General features: G+C 41.2%; 2 protein-coding genes across 15 annotated transcripts in view; both read right to left on the bottom strand.

The window, feature by feature from the left end:
- Positions 1-21,714, bottom strand: part of STIM1 (stromal interaction molecule 1) — a 228,216-nt gene that overhangs the window by 61,743 nt on the left and 144,759 nt on the right. For all 14 annotated transcript variants that reach the window (XR_010147119.1, XR_008537950.2, XR_008537951.2 and 11 more), the window contains one exon: positions 7,628-7,742. Coding sequence is in view for 11 of the 14 variants with exons in the window: in XM_001160553.8 (XP_001160553.1) it covers positions 7,628-7,742 (115 nt within the window). In the remaining 3 variants the exon portion in view is untranslated. The remainder of the gene's footprint in view (positions 1-7,627; positions 7,743-21,714) is intronic.
- On the bottom strand, positions 12,252-12,608 carry LOC129136396 (small ribosomal subunit protein uS14-like). The gene has a single exon (XM_063782667.1). The coding sequence runs from the start codon at positions 12,515-12,517 to the stop codon at positions 12,347-12,349; it is 171 nt and encodes a 56-aa protein (XP_063638737.1). The 5' UTR covers positions 12,518-12,608; the 3' UTR covers positions 12,252-12,346.

Below are 21,714 nucleotides of genomic sequence, written 5' to 3'. Positions count from 1 at the left end.
TGGCTAAAATTAAGTAGACCGACCATACCAAGTGTTTGCAAAGATATGGAAGAACTGAAAGTGTCATATACTGCTGGTGGGAATATAAAAAATACAACTATTTTAGAAAACAGTTTGACAGTTTCTTAAAAACATATACCTACCATATCATCTAGTCATTCCACTCCTAGGTATTTACCTAAGAGAAAAGAAAATATATGTCCATACAGACTTGCATGTGAATGTTCATAGCAGCTTTATTTGTAATAGACAAAAACTAAAAGCAGCTCAATGTCTCCCAGTAGGTAAATAGGTAAATAAATTGTGGTATGTCTCTACAATGGACTACTACTAAGCAATAAAAACGAGTTAACTATTTACACATGCAAAACATAAGTGAACCTCAAAATAGTTACACTGAGTGAAAGTGGCCAGATTATTTTTTTAAAGTACATATTATATAACTCCATTTACATAAAACTGTAGCAAATGAAAACTAATCTATGGCAGAAAGCAGATCAGTGGTTGCTAGGGGAGCAGAGACTACAAAGGACTATGAGAAAACTTTCAGGGGTGATTAATATATTCACCATCTTTAATGCAGTGATGGTTTCACAATTGTATACATGTACCAAAATCTTAAAAATAGTAAACTTTAGAGATTTACACCTTTTTGTATGTCAATTGCAACTCAATAAATATCTTTTTAAAAAGGTAATGAAGTTGAGCTAAGGTAGTATCATAGGAGACGCACATAAGATATATTAAACAGGTAGAACCCTCGGGTGAGAGATACTCAGTTTTCTTATTTATTAAATGGGAATACAAGTAAAACTTTTTATCCTCAAGTGTCTATTTAAAATAAATTAAAAATGACTGTGATAAAAGTTAAATCACTACATGGATGCTAGTTGTTTTTATTATCAGTATAAAAAAATTATCTGAAAGAATGTAAGGGAAAGAAAAAGCCAACTGTATGATTCTTCCAAAAAATACAGCAGCAAACAACTAATGTCTGAGGTTTTTAACTAAATGACTTGATGGTTAACTTAGAAAAATAATTTTTTAATGACTAAAAGAAAATACTAAACATATCTCTCATTAGGTTTATGTAAAAGCAAAAATGGGCTGCCAGCTCTTTCATATGGATCTGACTTTTGAAATGGTTTAGACAGAAGTCTGATGCCACCTGGCCTCCCGGTGTTGTGTCAACAGAGAGGTCAGCAGCTCTGCTGGGTGCTTTCTTTCTTTCTTTTTTTTTTTTTTTGAGATGGAGTTTCACTCTTTCACCCAGGCTGGAGTGAAGTCGCGATCTCAGCTTACTGCAACCTCCGTACCCTGGGTTCAAGCAATTCTCCAGCCTCAGCCTCCCGAGTAGCTGGGATTATAGATGCCCACCACCACACCTGGCTAATTTTTGTATTTTTAGGAGAGACAGGGTTTCACCATGTTGGCCAGGCAGGTCTTGAACTCCTGACCTTAAGTGATCCACCCGCCTCAGCCTCTCAAAAGTGCTAGGATTACAGGCATGAGCCACACCGCACCCAGCCTGGATGTTCTTTCTAAAGGCTTCCTAGCTCTCCAGTACAGTAAGTCCTCAATTAATGTCATCAATGGTTTGTTGGAAACTGCAACTTTAAGCAAAAGCATGTATAACAAAACCAATTTTACTAGAGGCTAATTGATATAAACAAGGGTGAAGTTATTATGGCATATTTCTGGTCACAAAAACATCACCAAACTTACAAATAAAGACCAAAACACTCCTAATACTACACAATGAAATAAACGTGACCTGTACATACATTTAAGGAAGATTAAAGCAAGTAAGATAATTATTTACCTGCTTATTTCAGTTCAAGGTTGAGAGTGGCTGGAGCCTATCCTCGGCAGCTCAGGGTGCCAGGTGGGAACCAACCCTGAATCAGATGCCATTCCATTGCAGGGCACACAAACGCACACACCACATACACACATACGCACACTCTGTCTCTCTCTGTCTCTCTCTCTCTCTCTCTCCCACCCCCCCCCCCCGCCCACCCTCCTTCCCTCCCTCCTCTCTCTCCCTCTCCCTCACTCAGACTGGGACCATTTAGACACACCAATTCACCTAAAGTGCACATCTTCGGGATGTGGGAGGAAACTGATGTACCTGGAGAAAGCCCGTGCAGACATGGAGAAAATGTGCAAACTCCACAAAGAGACAATGGTCCCAGTAAGGAAGCAATTTTTTAATTTTCAACAGCATTATAATCAAACAAGGTTGAATGAAGTGACATTATTCAGGAACCTGCTGTACTACTCCACTGCTTCCTGCAGAGAAATTCTATCGTCCAAAGAATAGCACAGACAGAAAAGGAGATCTGTGAACTTACTTACTGTAATGTTTACTTTATTTTTTTTATTTATTTATTTATTTATTTATTTATTTATTTATTTATTTATTTTGAGACGGAGTTTCACTCTTTGTTGCCCAGGCTGGAGTGCCATGGCGCGATCTCGGCTCACTGCAACCTCTGCTTTCCAGTTTCAAGCAATTCTCCTGCCTCAATCTCCCGAGCAGCTGGGATTACAGGTGCCCACCACCACACCCGGCTAATTTTTTTGTATTTTTAGTAGAGATGGGGTTTCACCATGTTGGCCAGGCTGGTCTTGAACTCCTGACCTCATGATCTGCCTGCCTCAGCCTCCCAAAGTGCTGGGATTACAGGCGTGAGCCACCACGCCCGGTCTGTAATGTTTATTTTCTACCAGGCTTTTGGAAACAAAAACTTTTGGAAACAACTACTATGGCAAAGTCCACAGGCACACTAGACTACCAGGTTCTTTTGCTTTTAGCTGCAATCATATTTCATAGAATCAAAGATTGATAGTTACAAAGTCTTGATTCATAAAAATGAGGAAAGAAATTACTACTTAAGAAATATTGGCCAAGTGTGGTGGCTCACGCCTATAATCCTAGAACTTTGGAAGGCTGAGGCAGGCGGATCACCTATAGTCAGGAGTTCGAGACCAGCCTGGTCCAACATGGTGAAACCCCGTCTCTACTAAAAATACAAAAATTAGCCGGGCGTGCGGGTTCACGCCTGTAATCCCAAATACTCGGGAGGCTGACGCAGGAGAATCTCTTGAACTTGGAAGGCAGAGGTTGCAGTGAGCCGAGAACATTCCACTGCACTCCAGCCTGGGCAACAGAGCAAGACTCCATCTCAAAAAAAAAAAGAAAAGAAAAAGAAAGAAAAAAAAAGAAATATTCACCAGGCACAATGGCTCATGCCTGTAATCCCAGCATTTTAGGAGGCTGAGGCGGGTAGATCACTTGAGATCAGGAGTTCAAGACCAGCCTAGCCAACATGGCAAAACCCCATCTCTGTTAAAAATACAAAAATTAGCTGGACGTGATGGTGCATGCTTGTAATCCCAGCTACTCGGGAGGCTGAGGCAAAAGAAGCCTTGAATCCGGGAGGCAGAGGCTGCAGTGAGCGAAGATCATGCCACTGAACTCCAGCCTGGGCTACAGAGTGAGACTCTTGTCTCAAAAGAAGAAATATACTTTGTTTGGCAGATAGCATCATTTAAAATCTAGTGTCCAGGAAAGGAGAAGAGAAACAGTAATGATGCACTTTGCTTAGAAAAAATGAAAGCCATGGTTAGAGGAGAATTCCCTTAGGTCAGTGCCTCCCATCATTCTTCTCCAAAAATGACACTGTTATTGTTTCCAATGGCTCAAATATGCAAACAGTAATTCTATTTCTCAAGGATTCTACAAAACTACCCAGCCACCCTTCCTTTAAAGAACTGCCACTCCTCTAACCTCATATGATCCTGTAGGGGCTGGAAATTGCAGCTCTCTCCAAACCCTACACACACACTCCCACCATCACCACCCTATTTAAATCTGTAATCCACACTACGCCAATCTGATTCTTCTCTTGTCATATCTGACTGTTGAGCAAAGACACTTAGAAATAAAAAATGAATAAAGCTGGGTCATATGAAAGTAGCTAATTAGAAAAGGCCAATTCCCCGGGCACGGTGGTTCACACCTATAATCCCAGCACTTTGGGAGGCCGAGGTGGGCAGATAAGGAGGTCAAGAGATTGAGACCATCCTGGCCAACCAACATGGTGAAACCCCGTTTCTACTAAAAATACAAAAATTAGCTGGGCGTAGTGGCGCACGCCTGTAGTCCCAGCTACTCGGGAGGCTGAGGCAGGAGAATCACTTGAACCTGGGAGGCGGAGGTGGCAGTGAGCTGAGATTGCGCCACTGCACTCCAGCCCAGGTGACAGAGTGAGACTCTGTCTCAAAAAAAAGAAAAAAGAAAAAAAAGAAAAGGCGAATCCCCTAGTCTCTGCTGCCGGATTTCCTGGAGTGGCCCTCATTCTTGGTCCTTCTTCAACCCTGCTTTACCAGTTCTTCCATACTTAATTATTCAATGTTGTATAATAAAGAATTTGGCAGATCTTTGTCCTGGGTTACTGGGAGGTACCCACAGAACTTTTGGAATATTCCCAGTGATAGGAATGTCTTTATTATTCCTGGTGGGTCCCTTGCATCACACATGAGTTCAGGCTAATAAGATGACTCAGGATGGGGGTTGGTCACTATAAAAATCAACCACGTGATTAGAACATTGGGGCTCTGAGCCCGGTGATACCAATCCAACCTTTATGGAGAAAAAGGGAGCTGGATATTAAGTTCAATCATGTGCCTAAGAATTCAATCAAACTTGCCTATGTAATGAAACCCTAAGAAAAACACTGAACACCAAAGTTCAGTTGAGTTTCCTGGCTGGCAAACACTCTGATGTGCTGGAAACGGAGATGTGTCCTGATTCCACAAGGAGAGGACACAAAAGTGCCATATTCAGGACCCTCCCATATCTTGCCCTATAAATTTCTTCTTTTGGCTGGTCCTGATTTGTAACTTTTATAATAAAATTGTAATCGTAAGTATAGGGCTTTCTTGAATTCTCTGAGTAGTCCTAGTTAATTATCAAACCTGAGAAGGCCATGGTAATGCATGAATTGTAGTCAGCTGGTCAGAAGTGCAGGTGACCTGGGAACAGCTTGAAATTATGGCTGATGTCTGAAGTGAGAGTAATCTTATTGGGGGCTATGAACTTAACTTGTGAAGTCTGTGCTAACTCTGTATAATCATAATATCGATACTTCATATGGTTTCTGTGAGAAATAAGTTAATATATGTAAAACACTTAGAAACAGTGCCTAGCACATATTAAATACTATATAAATGTTAAAGTAGTTTTTCAGTTTTTGTCATTGCTGCTGCTGTTTTTATTCCCAAAGCCCAGAGTTGGCTAAGATAGAGATTAGAAAACTTTTCTGCTAAGATCTATATAACACAGAGAAAAGACTGGCTCCCAACATTAGTCAGAAAAATGTTAACAATGCTAATCACACAGATGGTACTGACACTAGCCAGCTAATGTTCTGAACACAAGTGACCACTGCTGACATCTACATCATCTAGCTAAACTCAGAACAGCTAGTTTGAGCCAGTGCCAGAATATTAAATGCTTTTTGTAGCTCTGGAAATCATCACTCCAGAGAGATTAGGGGCCTTTCTCTGAATAATGAAGCAAATTATTGGGAGGAAGAGGACATATAAAAATTCTCACTTTTAGTCTGTCAAATCACCAGGTATAACACACAGTGAGCAAATTCTAATAGGGTACATATATATCATTTCTCAGCTGTGAACTACATCACTGCATTGAAATGCTTTTCTCCACTCATGGTTAATGAGGACTCTCCCCCAAAAAACCTCACTCCATTGTCTTTCATTTTCCTGTAATTTAGAATACACTGGAAGTGTTCCAAATAGTTGCTAAGTCCAAAAATAAAGTCCTTGCCAGAAAACTGCCTGGAGCTGTTTTCTAGCATTATGATTTAGTCCCTCTGTTTCTGCCCTCTCACTTTCCTTTCCTAGATACTTCTATGCGAGCTTTCAGAAAAGGCCGGAATGCTCTCCCTGCCATCTTTAATTCTAAGTTCCTACTTTTGAAACCCACTCTTAAAAACCAGCCACCCTGTCCTCATGTTATTAGAGAAAAATAAGAAAGCCAAAACTAAATGATGCTAATGGAAGATTTTTTCCTGGCACCGCTGGTATAGTTCCAAAGCTCATGTCACTGCTTAATCTTCATCAGTACATAGCCTGAGTTGCTAGAGAGCTATTAAAGAAAAGCCCCCAGAAGGAACTCAGCTTCCAAAGATATCCAGGAAGCTCTCTCCTACAGCTGCCTAATTTTTCTTCTACATTGATAAAACATAGAGTTAACAGGAGGCATCAGCCTGTCCATCCCATAATCAGGATTAGAATCCAGGTCTTCCTGCTTCACATTTAATGCTCCCCATCTACAATATAGATTATCCCTTTCAGATCTCAAATTCTATAAGCCTAAATTAAAATGTAAATAAAAATAGAAACTGCCTCATTCCTACCAAAACTAGTCTTCTCTACCTTAGACTAATGCTTTCAACCAAGAGGGTATTGAAAAGCATTGGCCTACAGCTGAAGTTCTGGCTCTACTAAATGCATGATAATGACAAGTAACTTTATACATCTAGGCCTAAGGTTCCTCAAATAAAAACCAGGGATCCTGATGGTTACTTACATTTAACCCCTGTTACATCAGAACCTGCCCTAAGAGACCCTGGGAAGAGAGATTTCTTCTAGTCTTACTGTTATCTGTGCCCTAGCCACAGATATAAATGGAGAGGAAGCTAAAGCCCTGTTTTCCCCTTCCCTGTCAAGTCTCGCACAATTAGACATGCTCTTTCACTAAGAACTCTGAAGGAAATGCTCCAGAAAAAAAAAATGGTAATGATGGTTTAGCAGTTTTACAGAAATCTGAAGTTTTCATTAAGCTCAACATGGGTCAGTAGAGTGGTATGACTAGTGAGGCACCAGTATCTAATCAGACTGCATTAACAGATGCACAGGATTCAGAAACAAGAAGGTGACAGTCCTGCTCAACTCTGATGATAAAATCACACTTGGAGGTCTGCAGCCAACTACAGGATCTAAGAAACACATTAACAAAAGTGCTTATAGGCAGGAAATCAAGACAAGAAGGAGGCTGAGAAAATGTTTTCTTCAAGAAGTAGGGCTACTTAACCTGGAAAAAAGAAGACTCAGGAGCTTTCAATCAAAATGGTATAGAAAAGCTTTCAATCAAGATGGTATAGAAGAGGAGAGAGTCTGTCTGTACCCTCACCCAATCTTTGAATTGTCTAGGACTCAGCAGAGCTGGGACTAAGTGGGAAGCTAGAGAAGAAAGGGGCTGCCTCAAGAGACCAGCAAGCTCCCTATCTCTGGAGATAAAGCAGCAGAACCTGGAAGATTCCTATGCCAGGGTTAGGTGGGTGAGGAAAGGGGTAGGAATAGGATAGAATTCAAAAAGTATTCTAATGAAGAAAAATGCCAACTCTGGAGAACCTTCCCCCATGCCCAGCAGAGTGACTATATTCAGTCTTATTTAGTGACTGTATGTAGAATAACTTCAATAATTTGCCCTTTACTAAGCATTTTATATACATGTTCTTTTAAGGCCAAGTTGCTGCTTCTCTCTTCTCTAAACCTTCCCACAACTAGGATTGATGACCAGGCTGCCTATTACCTTCTGATGACTTCCATGCCTTCCACAGGTCCTCCACGCTGATGAGCTTATCCTCACCATGGAAGGTGCTGTGTTTCACTGTTGGGTCATGGTAATTGAGGTCCTCCCTCAGGAACTGCAAGGGAAAAGTACACAAGTCACAAGAGATACCTAGGAGTCAGCCCGTCAAGATCTCCACACAGGTCACCTGCCTCTAGCTAGCCATAACACATTCCATCTACCCAACATGCAAGTGTATCACATCACTCATGTATCCTTCCTTATGCACATGTCTTAGTTGCCAACTAAACTATCACTTCCTCTTTGTTACATGTCTCCCTTGAAAAATATATATAAATTAGAAATTCTTTCCTTATATTTTTTAATTATGAAAAGACCATACATGACAGTTAACTGAAAATCAATAAGCTAAAAGAGGAAAGAAAAAAGGAAGGAAGAATTTAAAATGTTTGAATACTTGCTTATAAATTAGGCAATATTCTAAGAATTTCCACAATATTTTCTCATCAAATCTTAACAACCAATGAATCATCACACTTATTTTATAAATGAGAACAGTGATACTCTTGAAGATAATGCCATTTGCCCCAAATTACATTAGGTTTAGACAGGTTAATTTACTGTGATGGTTGTTTGTTTGTTTGTTTGTTTGTCTTGAGACAGAGTCTCGCTCGTCACCCAGGCTGGAGTGCAGTGGCGCAATTTCAGCTCACTGCAACCTCCACCTCCGAAGTTCAAGCAATTCTCTTGTCTCAGCCTCCTGAGTAGCTGGGATTACAGGTGTGTGCCACCCGACCCAGCTAACTCTTTGTATTTTAGTAAAGACAGGGTTTCACCATTGCCCAGGCTGGTCTCAAACTCTTGAGCTCAGGCAATCCACCCATCTCGGTCTCCCAAAGTGCTAGGATTACAGGTGTGAGCCACAGTACCCAGCCGACTGTAATGGTTTTAAAACATGTCCACAAATTGTTTGATAATCCTCCCGTTAAAGGTGGATTTCCCTCCCCTTTAATATAGGCTGACATTAGTGACTCATCTTCTAACAAATAGAATGTGGCAACAGTGATGTTGCACGACACCCAAGTCTAGGTTAGAAAAAGCAATATAAATTTCACCTAGCTCTCTCTCTTTTGGGCCCTGAGGGGCCCTGAGTCAAAATGTAAGAAGCCTGGCTACGCTGAAGCCACCCTGCTGGAGATATCATGTGGAAAGTCTATGTAGAGATAGAAATGTGTGAGTAGCCCCAGCTGTTTGAGTCTTCAAGTTCAGGAGTCAGGTATGTGAGTGACTGAGACTTCAGTTGATTCCAGCCCCCAGCTCTGCAATCAAATTGGGTATAGAAGGAATATACCTCAACACAATAAAGGCCATATATGACAAACCCACATCTAATACAGGGAAAAGTTGAAAGCTTTTCCTCTAAAATCTGGAACGAGACAAGGATGCCTTCGTTCACCGCTATTATTCAACACAGTAATGAAAGTCCTAGCCAGAGCAATTAGGCAAGAGGAAAGAAAGGAAAGGAAGGGAAGGAAGGGAAGGAAGGAAAGAAGAAAGGCATCAAAATTGGAAAGAAGGAAGTCAAACTGCCCCTGCCTGCAGACAACATGATCTTCTCTTTTTTTTTTTTTTTTTTTTGAGACAGGTTCTTATTCTGTCACCCAGGCTGCAGTGCAGTGGCATGATCTCAGCTGACTGCAACCTCCGCCTCCTGGGCCTCAGGAGATCCTCCTATTTCTGCCTCCCAAGTAGCTGGGACTATAGGTGTGCACGCCACCCCACCTGGCTAATTTTTTGTATTTTTGGTAGAGACGGGATTTTACCACGTTACCCAGGCTGGTCTCAAACTCCTGATCTCAAGGGATCCACCCACCTCTGCTTCCCAAAGTGCTGGAATTACAAGTGTGAGCCACCATGCCCAGCCAATAACATGATATTAAATCTAGAAAAACCTACAGACACCACCAAAAAACTGTTAGAACTAGTAAACAAATCTGAAAAAGAAATAAAAAAAAATCCTGTTTACAATAGCTACAAAAAATAATAAAATACCTAAGAATAAATTTAACCAAGGAGGTGAAAGATCTCTACAATGAAAACTGTAAAATACGGATGAACTAAATTGAAGAAGACACAAATAAATGGAAAGATATCCTATGTACATGGGTTGGAAGAATTAATATTGTTAAAATATTCATACTACCCAAAGCAATCTGCGGATTCAGTGTAATCCCTATCTAAATTTCAATGACATTCTTGACAGAAATAGAAAAAAAAAATCCTAAAATTCATATGGAACCAAAAAGAAACCTGAATAGCCAAAGCCATCTTGAGCAAAAAGAACAAAGCTAGAGCAATCACACCATCTGACTTTAAAATATTCTCCAAAACAATAGTAACTGAAACAGCATGGTGCTGGCATAAAAACAGACATGGAAAAGAATACAGAACACAGGAATAAAATCCACATATGTATAGCCAATTGATTTTAGACAAATGCATGAACAAACACTGAGGAAAGGACAATCTCTTCAATAAACTGTACTGGGGGCCGGGCACGGTGGCTCATGCCTGTAATCCCAGCACTTTGGGAGGCCAAGGCAGGTGGATCGCCTGAAGTTGGGAGTTGGAGACCAGCCTGGCCAGCATGGCGAAACCCCATCTCTACTAAAAATACAAAAATTAGCTGGGCATGGTGGCACATGCCTGTAATCCCAGTTACTCGGGAGGCTGAGGCAGGAGAATCACTTGAACCCAGGAAGTGGAGGCTGCAGTGAGCTAATATCACGTCACTGCACTGCCAAAAAACAACCACCACCACCACCACCACCACCACTGCCACTACCATAGGCAACAAAATACAAAAATAGATAAATGGGATTAAATCAAAATAAAATGGAAACAATGAAAAGTGAAGAGACAACCTACAGAATGGGAGAAAACATCTGCAAATTATACATCTGACAAGGGGTTAACATCTAGAATATATAAGGAACTCGAACAACTCAATAGAAAAAAAATCAGATTAAAAAATGGGTGAAAGATCTAACTAGACATTTCTCAAAAGAAGACAAACAAGACTGAGCACAGTGGTTCATGCCTGTAATCATGGCACTTTGGGAAGCGAAAGTGGGAGGATCACTTGAGCTCAGCCTGGGAGATCAAGGTTGTAATGAGTTGTGATCATGCCACTGTACTCCAGCCTGGGTGACAGAGCGAGACCTTGTCTCAGAGAAAAAAGAAAAAAAAAAGTCCAAAAGATATGTGAAAAATATGCTCAATATCACTAATCATCAGGGAAATGGAAATCAAAACCACAATGAGATATCATCTCACCCCAGTTAGTATGGCTATTACCAAAAAAAATAACAAATAACAAATGCTGCCAAGGATATAGAGAAAGGGAAACTCTTACACACTGTTGGTGGCAGTGTAAATTAGTACAGTCACCATATAAAACAGTATGGAGGTTCCTCAAAACATGAAAAATAGAACTACCATATGATCCAGCAATCCCACTATTCGGTACCCATCCAAAGGAAATGAAATCAGCATGTTGAAGAGACATCTTCACTTCCATGTTTATTGCAGCACTATTCACAATAGCCAAGATATGGAATCAACCTCAGGGCCCATCAGCAAATGAATGTTTAAAGAAAATGTCGTATATTTACACAACAGCATACCATTCAGCCATAAAGAAAAAAAGAATGAAATTCTGTCATTTGTGGCAACATGGATGTGCCTCGAGGACATTATGCTAAGTGAAATAAGCCAGGCACAAAAAATAAATACCACATGTCCTCACTCATATATGGAATCTTAAAAAGCTGATCTCATAGAAGTAGAATGTAGGATAGTGGTTACCAGAATCTGGGAAGAGTAGACAGGGAGATGGGGAGAGATTGGTCAGTGGGTACAAATTTACAGTTGGGAGGGTAAGTTTATAAGTTCTAGTGTTCCATTGCACAGTAGGGTGATTTTAGTTAACAATAATATAGTGTATATTTCAAAATAGCTAGAAGAAAGGATTTTGAATGTTCACCACAAAGAAATGATATATGTTTGAGATGACAGATATACTAATTACCCCCTAATTTGATCATTATACATTGTATACATGTATCAAAACATCACACTGTATCCTATAAATATGTACAATTTTTTTGGATGGTTGGTGGGTTGGTGGGGTTTTCTGTTGTTGTTGTTTTTGAGACAGTGTCTTGCTCTGTCACCCAGGCTGGGTGATCCTCCTGCCTCAGCTTCCCAAGTAACTTAGACTATGGGTGTGCACCACCGTACCGAGCTATTTTTTTTTTAATTTTTTGTAGAGACGGTGTCTCACTATGTTTCCCAAGCTGGTCTCAAACTCCTGAGCTCAAGCAATCCTCCTGCCTCAGCCTCCCAAAGTGCTCGGATTACAGGCGTCAGCCACCATGCCTGGCCAATATGTACAACTATTATGTATCAATTACAAATAAAATAAAATTTTAAAAATGTTTTTAAATAAAATATAATTTAAATAAAGAAAAAAACAGCAGGGAAGAGGAATAGGAGATGCCAAGAGTAGTGGTATTCACAATTTGTCATTTTAATGAGAGGAATCAAGGTGTCATTAAGAAGCTGACTTCATTTTCTTCATTTTTATTTTATGTGCAAACAGCTAATATGATTTTTCATTGTGTGGATGCCTTGGATAATCCATTCAAGGAAGATCACTTAGTCCAATTTAATGAAACCTATATCCTTCACGTACTGATGGCAACACTGGAGGCACATATTGAGGCTATATTTCCAGATCAGACCATGCTGGTTTGAGCAGATGCAACAAGAGCGAGAACTCTGGCCAGATTTCTGTGGGTGGCTCCAGTAGAGCTGCTTGTGATCCATTTTGCCTTCAGGAGTGCAACAAGGCAAAAGATAAGAAGGTGACTTTAAAGCAAATATTTAAAAGAGGTGTGGGAGAAAGGCATGCAGAATAACTGGGAGAAGAGTATCCCAAGAATGGAGAAGGGCAGAAGCAAAGTCCCTGAGGCAAGAGAACATATTTGGTATGTTCAAGGAATAACAAGAAGGCCAGTATCGCTGGAGAGAAATGAGTAAGGTGGTAACCAGCAGGAGATGAACTCAAAGAAGCCACAGGGTTCCAGAACACAGATCCCCCTTTTATGCCTTTTTTTTTTTTTTTTTTTTTTTTGAGACAGAGTTTCATTCTTATTGCCCAGGCTGGAGTGCAGGGGCACAAACTTGGCTCACCGCAAGCAACCTCCACCTCCCAGTTTCAAGCAATTCTCCTGCCTCAGCCTCCCGAGTAGCTGGGATTACAGGCATGCACCACCACTCCCAGCTAATTTTGTATTTTTTAATAGAGATGGGGTTTCTCCATGTTAGTCAGGCTGGTCTTGAACTCCAGACCTCAGGTGATCCACCTGTCTCAGCCTCCCAAAGTGCTGGGATTATAGGTGTGAGCCATGCACCCAGCTGCCTTTTTAGGCTATTATCAAGACTTTGATTTTTCACTCTGAGATGGGAGCTGTTACAGGGATTTGAACAGAGGTATAACATGAAGACATTTATATTTTTAAAACGATTTCTCTGGATACTGTGTTAAAAAGTAGACTACAAAAGGGAAAGGGCAGATACAGAGAAATCACTCAGGTGGGTATTGCAATAACATGAGCTAATGGTGGCTTGAAACAAGGTGGTAGCTGTGGAAGTGATGAGAATTTGTCAGAATTGGGATATATTTTAGAGATCAAATCTGCTATCCTCATGATTTTTTAGGTTTGATTAATCAGGTTCTTCAAGATATACCCTTCTTTGGTCCTCATAGGCTCCAACCTAGAACCTCTTAATCTAAGACTAGAAAGACAGTTATCACAAGCAAGCCTTGGGAGCAGAAACGCCAAAATCTCCAAGGAAGGGGATTTTCTGCCATTATCAGATAACTCCAGGAAACCATCTGACATGAGATACCAGCTGCTTATAGGAAATCAACAAGAAATAGACTCATTTTTATAGTCAAGTCTGATCACCGAGGTAAGTGGAGAGCAGAGAAACTCAGAAAGAAAGTACAAGGAAGATCTGCACAGGGACTCACATACAGACCCTACTGGTGCCACAAAACACACAAAAAACAAGTAGGGTCAGAAAACAAGGTCAGAGAGAAGATGATGCCAAAAGAGGAACTGGCAAATAGAAGCTCTACCTGAAGGAAGGTACTTATGCTGAATGGGACCTCTTTAGAAAATAAAGAAATGAAGCTGCAACAATCAGGCCTTAAGAGTCAGAAAGGCAGAACCCAGTGGACTTCCAAGATGGCCAAATAGGAACAGCTCTGGTCTACAGCTCCCAGTGAGATCAATGCAGAAGACGGGTGATTTCTGCATTTCCAACTGAGGTACCTGGTTCATCTCATTGGGACTGGTTGGACAGTGGGTGCAGCCCATGGAGGACAAGCCAAAGCAGGGTGGGGCATTGCCTCACCTGGGAAGTGCAAGGGGTCAGGGGATTTCCCTTTCCTAGCCAAAGGGAAGCCGTGAGTGACTCTACCTGGTGGAACAGTACACTGCTGCCCAGATACCACACTTTTCCCACGGTCTTCGCAACTGGCAGATCCAGGAGATTCCCTCCTGTGCCTGGCTCGGCGGGTCCCACACACACAGAGCCTTCCTTGCTGCTAGCGCAGCAGTCTGAGATCGACCCGGGACACTGGAGCTTGGTGGGGGGAGGGGCATCCACCATTGCTGAGGCTTGAGTAGGCAGTTCTATGCTCACAGTGTAAATAAAGTGGCAAGGAGCTCAAACTGGGCGAAGCCCATTGCACCTCAGCAAGGCCTACTGCCTCTCTAGATTCCATCTCTGGGGGCAGGGCATATCTGAACAAAAGACAGCAGACAGCTTCTGCAGACTTAAACGTCCCTGCCTGACAGCTCTGAAGAGAGCAGTGGTTCTCCCAGCACAGCGTTTGAGCTCCGATAATGGACAGACTGCCTCCTCAAGTGGGTCCCTGACACCCGTGTAGCCTGACTGGGAGACACCTCCCAGTAGGGACTGACAGACACCTCATACAGGCGGGTGACCCTCTGGGACAAAGCTTCCAGAGGAAGGATCAGGCAGCAATATTTGCTGTTCTGCAGCCTCCACTGGTGATACCCAGGCAAACAGGGTCTGGAGTGGACCTCCTGCCAACTCCAACAGACATGCAGCTGAGGGGCCTGTCTGTTAGAAGGAAAATTAACAAACAGAAAGGAATAGCATCAATGTCAACAAAAAGGACATCCACACCAAAACCCCATCTGTAGGTCACCAACATCAAAGAACAAAGGTAGATAAAACCACAAAGATGGGGAGAAACCAGAACAGAAAGGCTGAAAATTCCAAAAACTGGAACGCCTCTTCTCCTCCAAAGGAACACAGCTCCTCGCCAGCAAGGGAACAAAACTAGAGGGAGGAAGAGTTTAACGAGTTGACAGAAGTAGGCTTCAGAAGTTCGGTAATAACAAACTTCTCCGACCTAAAGGAGCATGTTCTAACCCATTGCAAGGAAGCTAAAATCCTTGAAAAAAGGTTAGACAAATGGCTAACTAAAATAACCAGTGTAGAGAAGAGCTTAAATGATCTGATGGAGCTGAAAACCACAGTACGAGAACTTCATGAAGCATACACAAGCTTCAATAGCCAATTTGATCAAGCAGAAGAAAAGATATCAGTGATTGAAGATCAAATTAATGAAATAAAGCAAGAAGACAAGATGAGAGAAAAAAGTAAAAAGAAACGAACAAAGCCTCCAAGAAATATGGGACTATGTGAAAAGACCAAATCTACGTCTGATTGGTGTACCTGAAAGTGACAGGGAGAATGCAACCAAGTTAGAAAACACTCTTCAGGATATTATCCAGGAGAACTTCCCCAACCTAGCAAGGCAGGTCAACATTCAAATTCAGGAAATACACAGAACACCATAAAGATACTCCTCGAGAAGAGCAACCCCAAGACACATAATTGTCAGATTCACCAAGGTGGAAATGAAGGAAAAAATGTTAAGGGCAGCCAGAGAGAGAGGCCGGGTTACCCACAAAGGGAAGCCCATCAGACTAACAGTGGATCTCTTGGCAGAAACCCTACAAGCCAGAAGAGAGTGGGGGCCAATATTCAACATTCTTAAAGAATTTTCAACCCAGAATTTCATATCCAGCCAAACTAAGCTTCATAAGTGAAGGAGAAATAAAATCCTTTACAGACAAGCAAATGCTGAGAGATTTTGTCACCACCAGGCCTGCCTTACAAGAGCTCCTGAAGGAAGCACTAAACATGGAAAGGACAACCAGTACCAGCCACTGCAAAAATATGCCAAATTGTAAAGACCATTGATGCTATGAAGAAACTGCATCAATTAATGGGCAAAATAACCAGCTAGCATCATAATGACAGGATCAAATTCACACCTAACAATATAAACCTTAAATGTAAATGGGCTAAATGCCCCAATTAAAAGACACAGAGTGGTAAATTGGATAGAGTCAAGACCCACCACTGTGCTGTATTCAGGAGACCCATCTCACGTGTAAAGACACACATAGGCTCAAAATAAAGGGATAGAGGAAGATCCACCAAGCTAATGGAAAGCAATAAAAAGCAGGGGTTGCAAACCTAGTCTCTGATAAAACAGACTTTAAACCAACAAAGATCAAAAGAGACAAAGAAGGCCATTACATAATGGTAAAGGGATCAATTCAACAAGAAGAGCTAACTATCCTAAATATATATGCACCCAATACAAGAGCATGCAGATTCACAAAGCAAGTTCTTAGAGACCTACAAAGAGACTTAGACTCCCACACAATAATAATGGGAGACTTTAACACCCCACTGTCAATATTAGACAGATAAACAAGACAGAAAATTAACAAGGATATCCAGGACTTGAACTCAGCTCTGGACCAAGCAGACCTAATAGACATCTACAGAACTCTCCACCCCAAATCAACAGACTATACATTCTTCTCAGCACCACATCACACTTATTCTAAAATTGACCACATACTTGGAAGTAAAATACTCGTCAGCAAATGTAAAAGAACAGAAATCACAACAAACTGTCTCTCAGAACACAGTGCAATCAAATTAGAACTCAGGATTAAGAAGTTCACTCAAAACCACACAACTACATGGGAACTGAACAACCTGCTCCTGAAGGACTACTGGATAAATAACGAAATGAAGGCAGCAGTAAAGATGTTCTTTGAAACCAATGAGAACAAAGACACAACATACCAGAATCTCTGGGACACATTTAAAACAGTGCGTAGAGGGAAATTTATAGCACCAAATGCCCACAAGAGAAAGCAAAAAAGATCTAAAATCGACACCCTAACATCACAATTAAAAGAACTAGAGAAGAAATGGCAAACAAATTCAAGAGCTAGCAGAAGACAAGAAATAACTAAGATCACAGCAGAACTGAAGGAGATAGAGACACAAAAAACCCTTCAAACAATCAATGAATCAGCCGGGCGTGGTGGCTGACGCCTGTAATCCCAGCACTTTGGGAAACCAACGCGGGCGGATCACGAGGTCAGGAGATCGAGACCATCCTGGCTAACACGGTGAAACCCCGTCTCTACTAAAAAAATACAAAAAAATTAGCCAGGCATGGTGGCGGGTGCCTGTAGTCCCAGCTACTCGGGAGGCGGAGGCAGGAGAATGGCGTGAAACCGGGGGGCGGAGCTTGCAGTGAGCCAAGATCATGCCACTGCACTCCAGCCTGGGTGACAAAGGATACTCTGTCTCAAAAAAAAAAAAAAAAAAAAGAAATCAATGAATCCAGGAGCTGGTTTTTGAAAAGATCAACAAAGAAGAGAGAAGAATCATATAGATGCAATAAAAAATGATAAAGGGGATATCACCACCGATCCCACAGAAATACAAACTACCATCAGAGAATACTATAAACACCTCTACACAAAGAGAATAAAATAATATAAAATATAAAATAAATAAACTAGAAAATCTAGAAGAAATGGATACATTCCTCGACACATAAACCCTCCCAAGACTAAACCAGGAAGAAGTTGAATCTTTGAACAGACCAATAACAGATTCTGAAATTGAGGCAATAATTAATAGCCTACCAACCAAGAAAAGTCCAGGACCAGATGGATTCACAGCCGAATTCTACCACAGGTACAAAGAGGAGCTGGTACCATTCCTTCTGAAACTATTCCAATCAATAGAAAAAGAGGGAATCCTCCTTAACTCATTTTATGAGGCCAGCATCATCCTGATACCAAAGCCTGGCAGAGACATAACAAAAAAAGAGAATTTTAGGCCAGTGTCCCCGATGAACATCGATGCAAAAATCCTCAATAAAATACTGGCACACCGAATCCAGCAGCACATCAAAAAGCTTACCCACTATGATCAAGTTGGCTTCATCCTGGGATGCAAGGCTGGTTCAACATATGCAGATCAATGAACATAATCCATCACATAAACAGAACCAACCACAAAAATCACATGATTATCTCAATAGATGCAGAAAAGGCCTCTGACAAAATTCAACAGCCTTTCATGCTAAACACTCTCAATAAACTAGGTATTGATGGAACATATCTCAAAATAATAAGAGCTATTTATGACAAACCCACAGCCAATATCATACTGAATGGGCAAAAACTGGAAGCATTCCCTTTGAAAACCGGCACAAGACAAGGATGCCCTCTCTCACCACTCCTATTCAACATAGTATTGGAAGTTCTGGCCAGGGCAATCAGGCAAGAGAAAGAAATAAATGGTATTCAGTTAGGAAAAGAGGAAGTCAAATTGTCCCTGTTTGCAGATGATATGACTGTATATTTAGAAAACCCCATCGTCTCCGCCCAAAATCTCCTTAAACTGATAAGCAACTTCAGCAAAGTCTCAGGATATAAAATCAATGTGCAAAAATCACAAGCATTCCTATACACCAAGAACAGACAAACAGAGAGCCAAATCATGAGTGAATTCCCATTCACAATTACTACAAAGCAAATAAAATACCTAGGAATCCAACTTACAAGGGATGTGAAGGACCTCTTCAAGGAGAACTACAAACCACTGCTCAACGAAATAAAAGAGGACACAAACAAATGGAAGAGCATTCCATGCTCACGGATAGGAAGAATCAATATCATGAAAATGGCCACACTGCCCAAGGTAATTTATAGATTCAATGCTATCCCCATCAAGCTACCACTGACTTTCCTCACAGAATTGGAAAAAACTACTTTAAAGTTCATATGGAACCAAAAAAGAGTCCGCATAGCCAAGACAATCCTAAGCAAAGAGAACAAAGCTGGAGGCATCACACTACCTGACTTCAAACTATACTACAAGGCTACAGTAACCAGAACAGCATGGTACTGGTACCAAAACAGGTATCTCGACCAATGGAACAGAACAGAGCCCTCAGAAATAACACCACACATCTACAACCGTCTAATATTTGACAAACCTGACAAAAAGAAGCAATGGAGAAGGGATTCCCTATTTAATAAATGGTGCTGGGAAAACTGGCTAGCCATATGTAAAAAGCTGAAACTGGATCCCTTCCTTACACCTTATACAAAAATTAACTAGAGATGGATTAAAGACTTAAATGTAAGACCTAAAACCATAAAAACCCTAGAAGAAAACCTAGGCAATACCATTCAGGACATAGGCATGGGCAAAGACTTCATGACTAAAGCACCAAAAGCAATGGCAACAAAAGCCAAAACAGACAAATGGGATCTAATTAAACTAAAGAGCTTCTGCACAGCAAAAGAAACTATCAGCAGAGCGAACGGGCAACCTACAGAATGGGAGAAAATTTTTGCAATCTATCCATCTGACAAAGGGCTAATATCCAGAATCTACAAAGAACTTAAACAAATTTACAAGAAAAAAACAAACAACCCCGTCAAAAAGTAGGTGAAGAATATGAACAGACACTTCTCAAAAGAAGACATTTATGCAGCCAACAGACACATGAAAAAATGCTCATCTTCACTGGCCATCAGAGAAACGCAAATCAAAATCAAAATCACAATGAGATACTATCTCACGCCAGTTAGAACGGCGATCATTAAAAAGTCAGGAAACAACAGATGCTGGAAAGGATGTAGAGAAATAGGAATGCTTTTACACTGTTGGTGGGAGCGTAAATTAGTTCAACCATTGTGGAAGACAGTGTGGTGATTCCTCAAGGATTTAGAACTAGAAATACCATTTGACCCAGCAATCCCAATACTGCGTATACACCCAAAGGATTATAAATCATGATACTATAAAGACACATGCACACATATGTTTAATACGGCACTATTCACAATAGCAAAGACTTGGAACCAACCCGAATGTCCATCAATAATAGACTGGATAAAGAAAATGTGGCACATATACACCATGGAATACTATGCAGCCATAAAAAAGGATGAGTTCATGTTCTTTTCAGGGACTTGGATGAAGCTGGAAACCATCATTCTCAGCAAAATATCACAAGGACAGAAAACCAAACACCACATGTTCTCACTTATAAGTGGGAGTTGAACAATGAGAACATACAGACAGAGGGAGGGGAATATCATGCACCAGGGCCTGTTGGGGGCTGGGGGCTGGGGGAGGGATAGCATTAGAAGAAATACCTAATGTAAATGACAACTTGATGGGTGCAGTAAACCAACATGGCATATGTATACCTATGTAACAAAGCTGCACGTTGTGCACATGTACCCTAGAACTTAAAATATATAATAATAAAAAAAAGAAAGAAAGAAAGGCAGAACCCATAGAAACAGGCTACTTACTTGCTGTGTGACTTTTGGGCAAGCTACTTTGCCTCTCTGAGTCTATTTTCCTCTCAAAATTAGGGTTAATAATGTCCCTCATTTCAGGTATGGTAAGGATTAAATGAGACATGTTTGCAGAAGTCATAAATTGCCTTTGTGTGTGTCTTTTACTGGCCTGCACAGCATTTTGAAAAGTTGAACCTAAATTTAAAAATCAGAAAATTTTGGCCGGGTGCAGTGGCTCATGCCTGTAATCCCAGCACATCGGGAGGCTGAAGCAGGTGGATCACCTGAGGTCAGGAGTTTGAGACCAGCCAGGCCAACACTGTGAAACCCTGTCTCCACTAAAAATACAAAAATCAGCTAGGCAGGATGGCGCACACCTGCAATCCCAGCTACTTGGGAGGCTGAGGCACGACAATTGCTTAAACCTGGAAGGCGGAGGTTGTAGTGAGTCGAGATCATGCCACTGCACTACAGCCTGGATGACAAGGCCAGACTCTGTCTCAAAAAAAAAAAAAAAAATCAGAAAATTTCACTAAAAGTCCACCTTCTCAGGCTATCTTTTAAACAAATCAAAACAGGTTGGGCTCCATGGCTCATGCCTTAAATCCCAGCACTTTGGGAGGCCGAGGTGGGAGGAGATTGCTTGAGCCCAGGAGTTCAAGACTAGTCTGGGCAACATAGTGAAACCCCATCTCCACAAAAAATTTTTAAATTAGCTACATGTGGTGGTGTGCACTTGTGGTCCCAACTACTAGGGAGGCTAAGGTGAGAGGATTACTTGAACCCAAGAGGTTAAGGTTGCGGTAAGCCGTGATCATACCACTGCACTCCAGCCTGGGCAATACAGCAAGATCCTGTCTCAAAAAAATAAAAATATCTAGCCACAGTAAGCTCCAATGACTTTAGAATTTTATACAGGAGTGGCTTAAGGACTAACAATTTAATTGGGAAAGCAGAGTGAGAGCTAAGGGACTTGTCATGAGGTTGCATTTGCATAGCAAGCACACTATTTTTATGAAGATTATTCATTACAAATTAATTTTATTTTACTTTATTTATTATTATTATTATTTTGAGATGGAGTCTCACTCTGTCTGCCCAAGCTGGAGTGCAGTGGCATGATCTCAGCTCACTGCAACCTCTGCCCCCCGGGTTCAAGCAATTCTCCTGCCTCAGCCTCCTGAGTAGCTGGGATTACACGCGCCCACCATCATGCTAATTTTTGTGTTTTTAGTGGAGGCAGGGTTTCAGCATGTTGGCCAGGCTAGTCTC

The sequence above is a fragment of the Pan troglodytes genome, chromosome 9 (assembly GCF_028858775.2).
Source record: "Pan troglodytes isolate AG18354 chromosome 9, NHGRI_mPanTro3-v2.0_pri, whole genome shotgun sequence".
NCBI lineage: Eukaryota > Metazoa > Chordata > Mammalia > Primates > Hominidae > Pan > Pan troglodytes.
The sequence above is the reverse complement of the archived record's forward strand: the minus strand, read 5'-3'. Positions and strand labels throughout refer to the sequence as shown.

Excerpts from the sequence above, each read along its gene's own strand:
- LOC129136396 (XM_063782667.1), bottom strand. The coding sequence starts at position 12,517 with ATGGATCACAAGCAGCTCTACTGGAGCCACCCACAGAAATCTGGCCAG.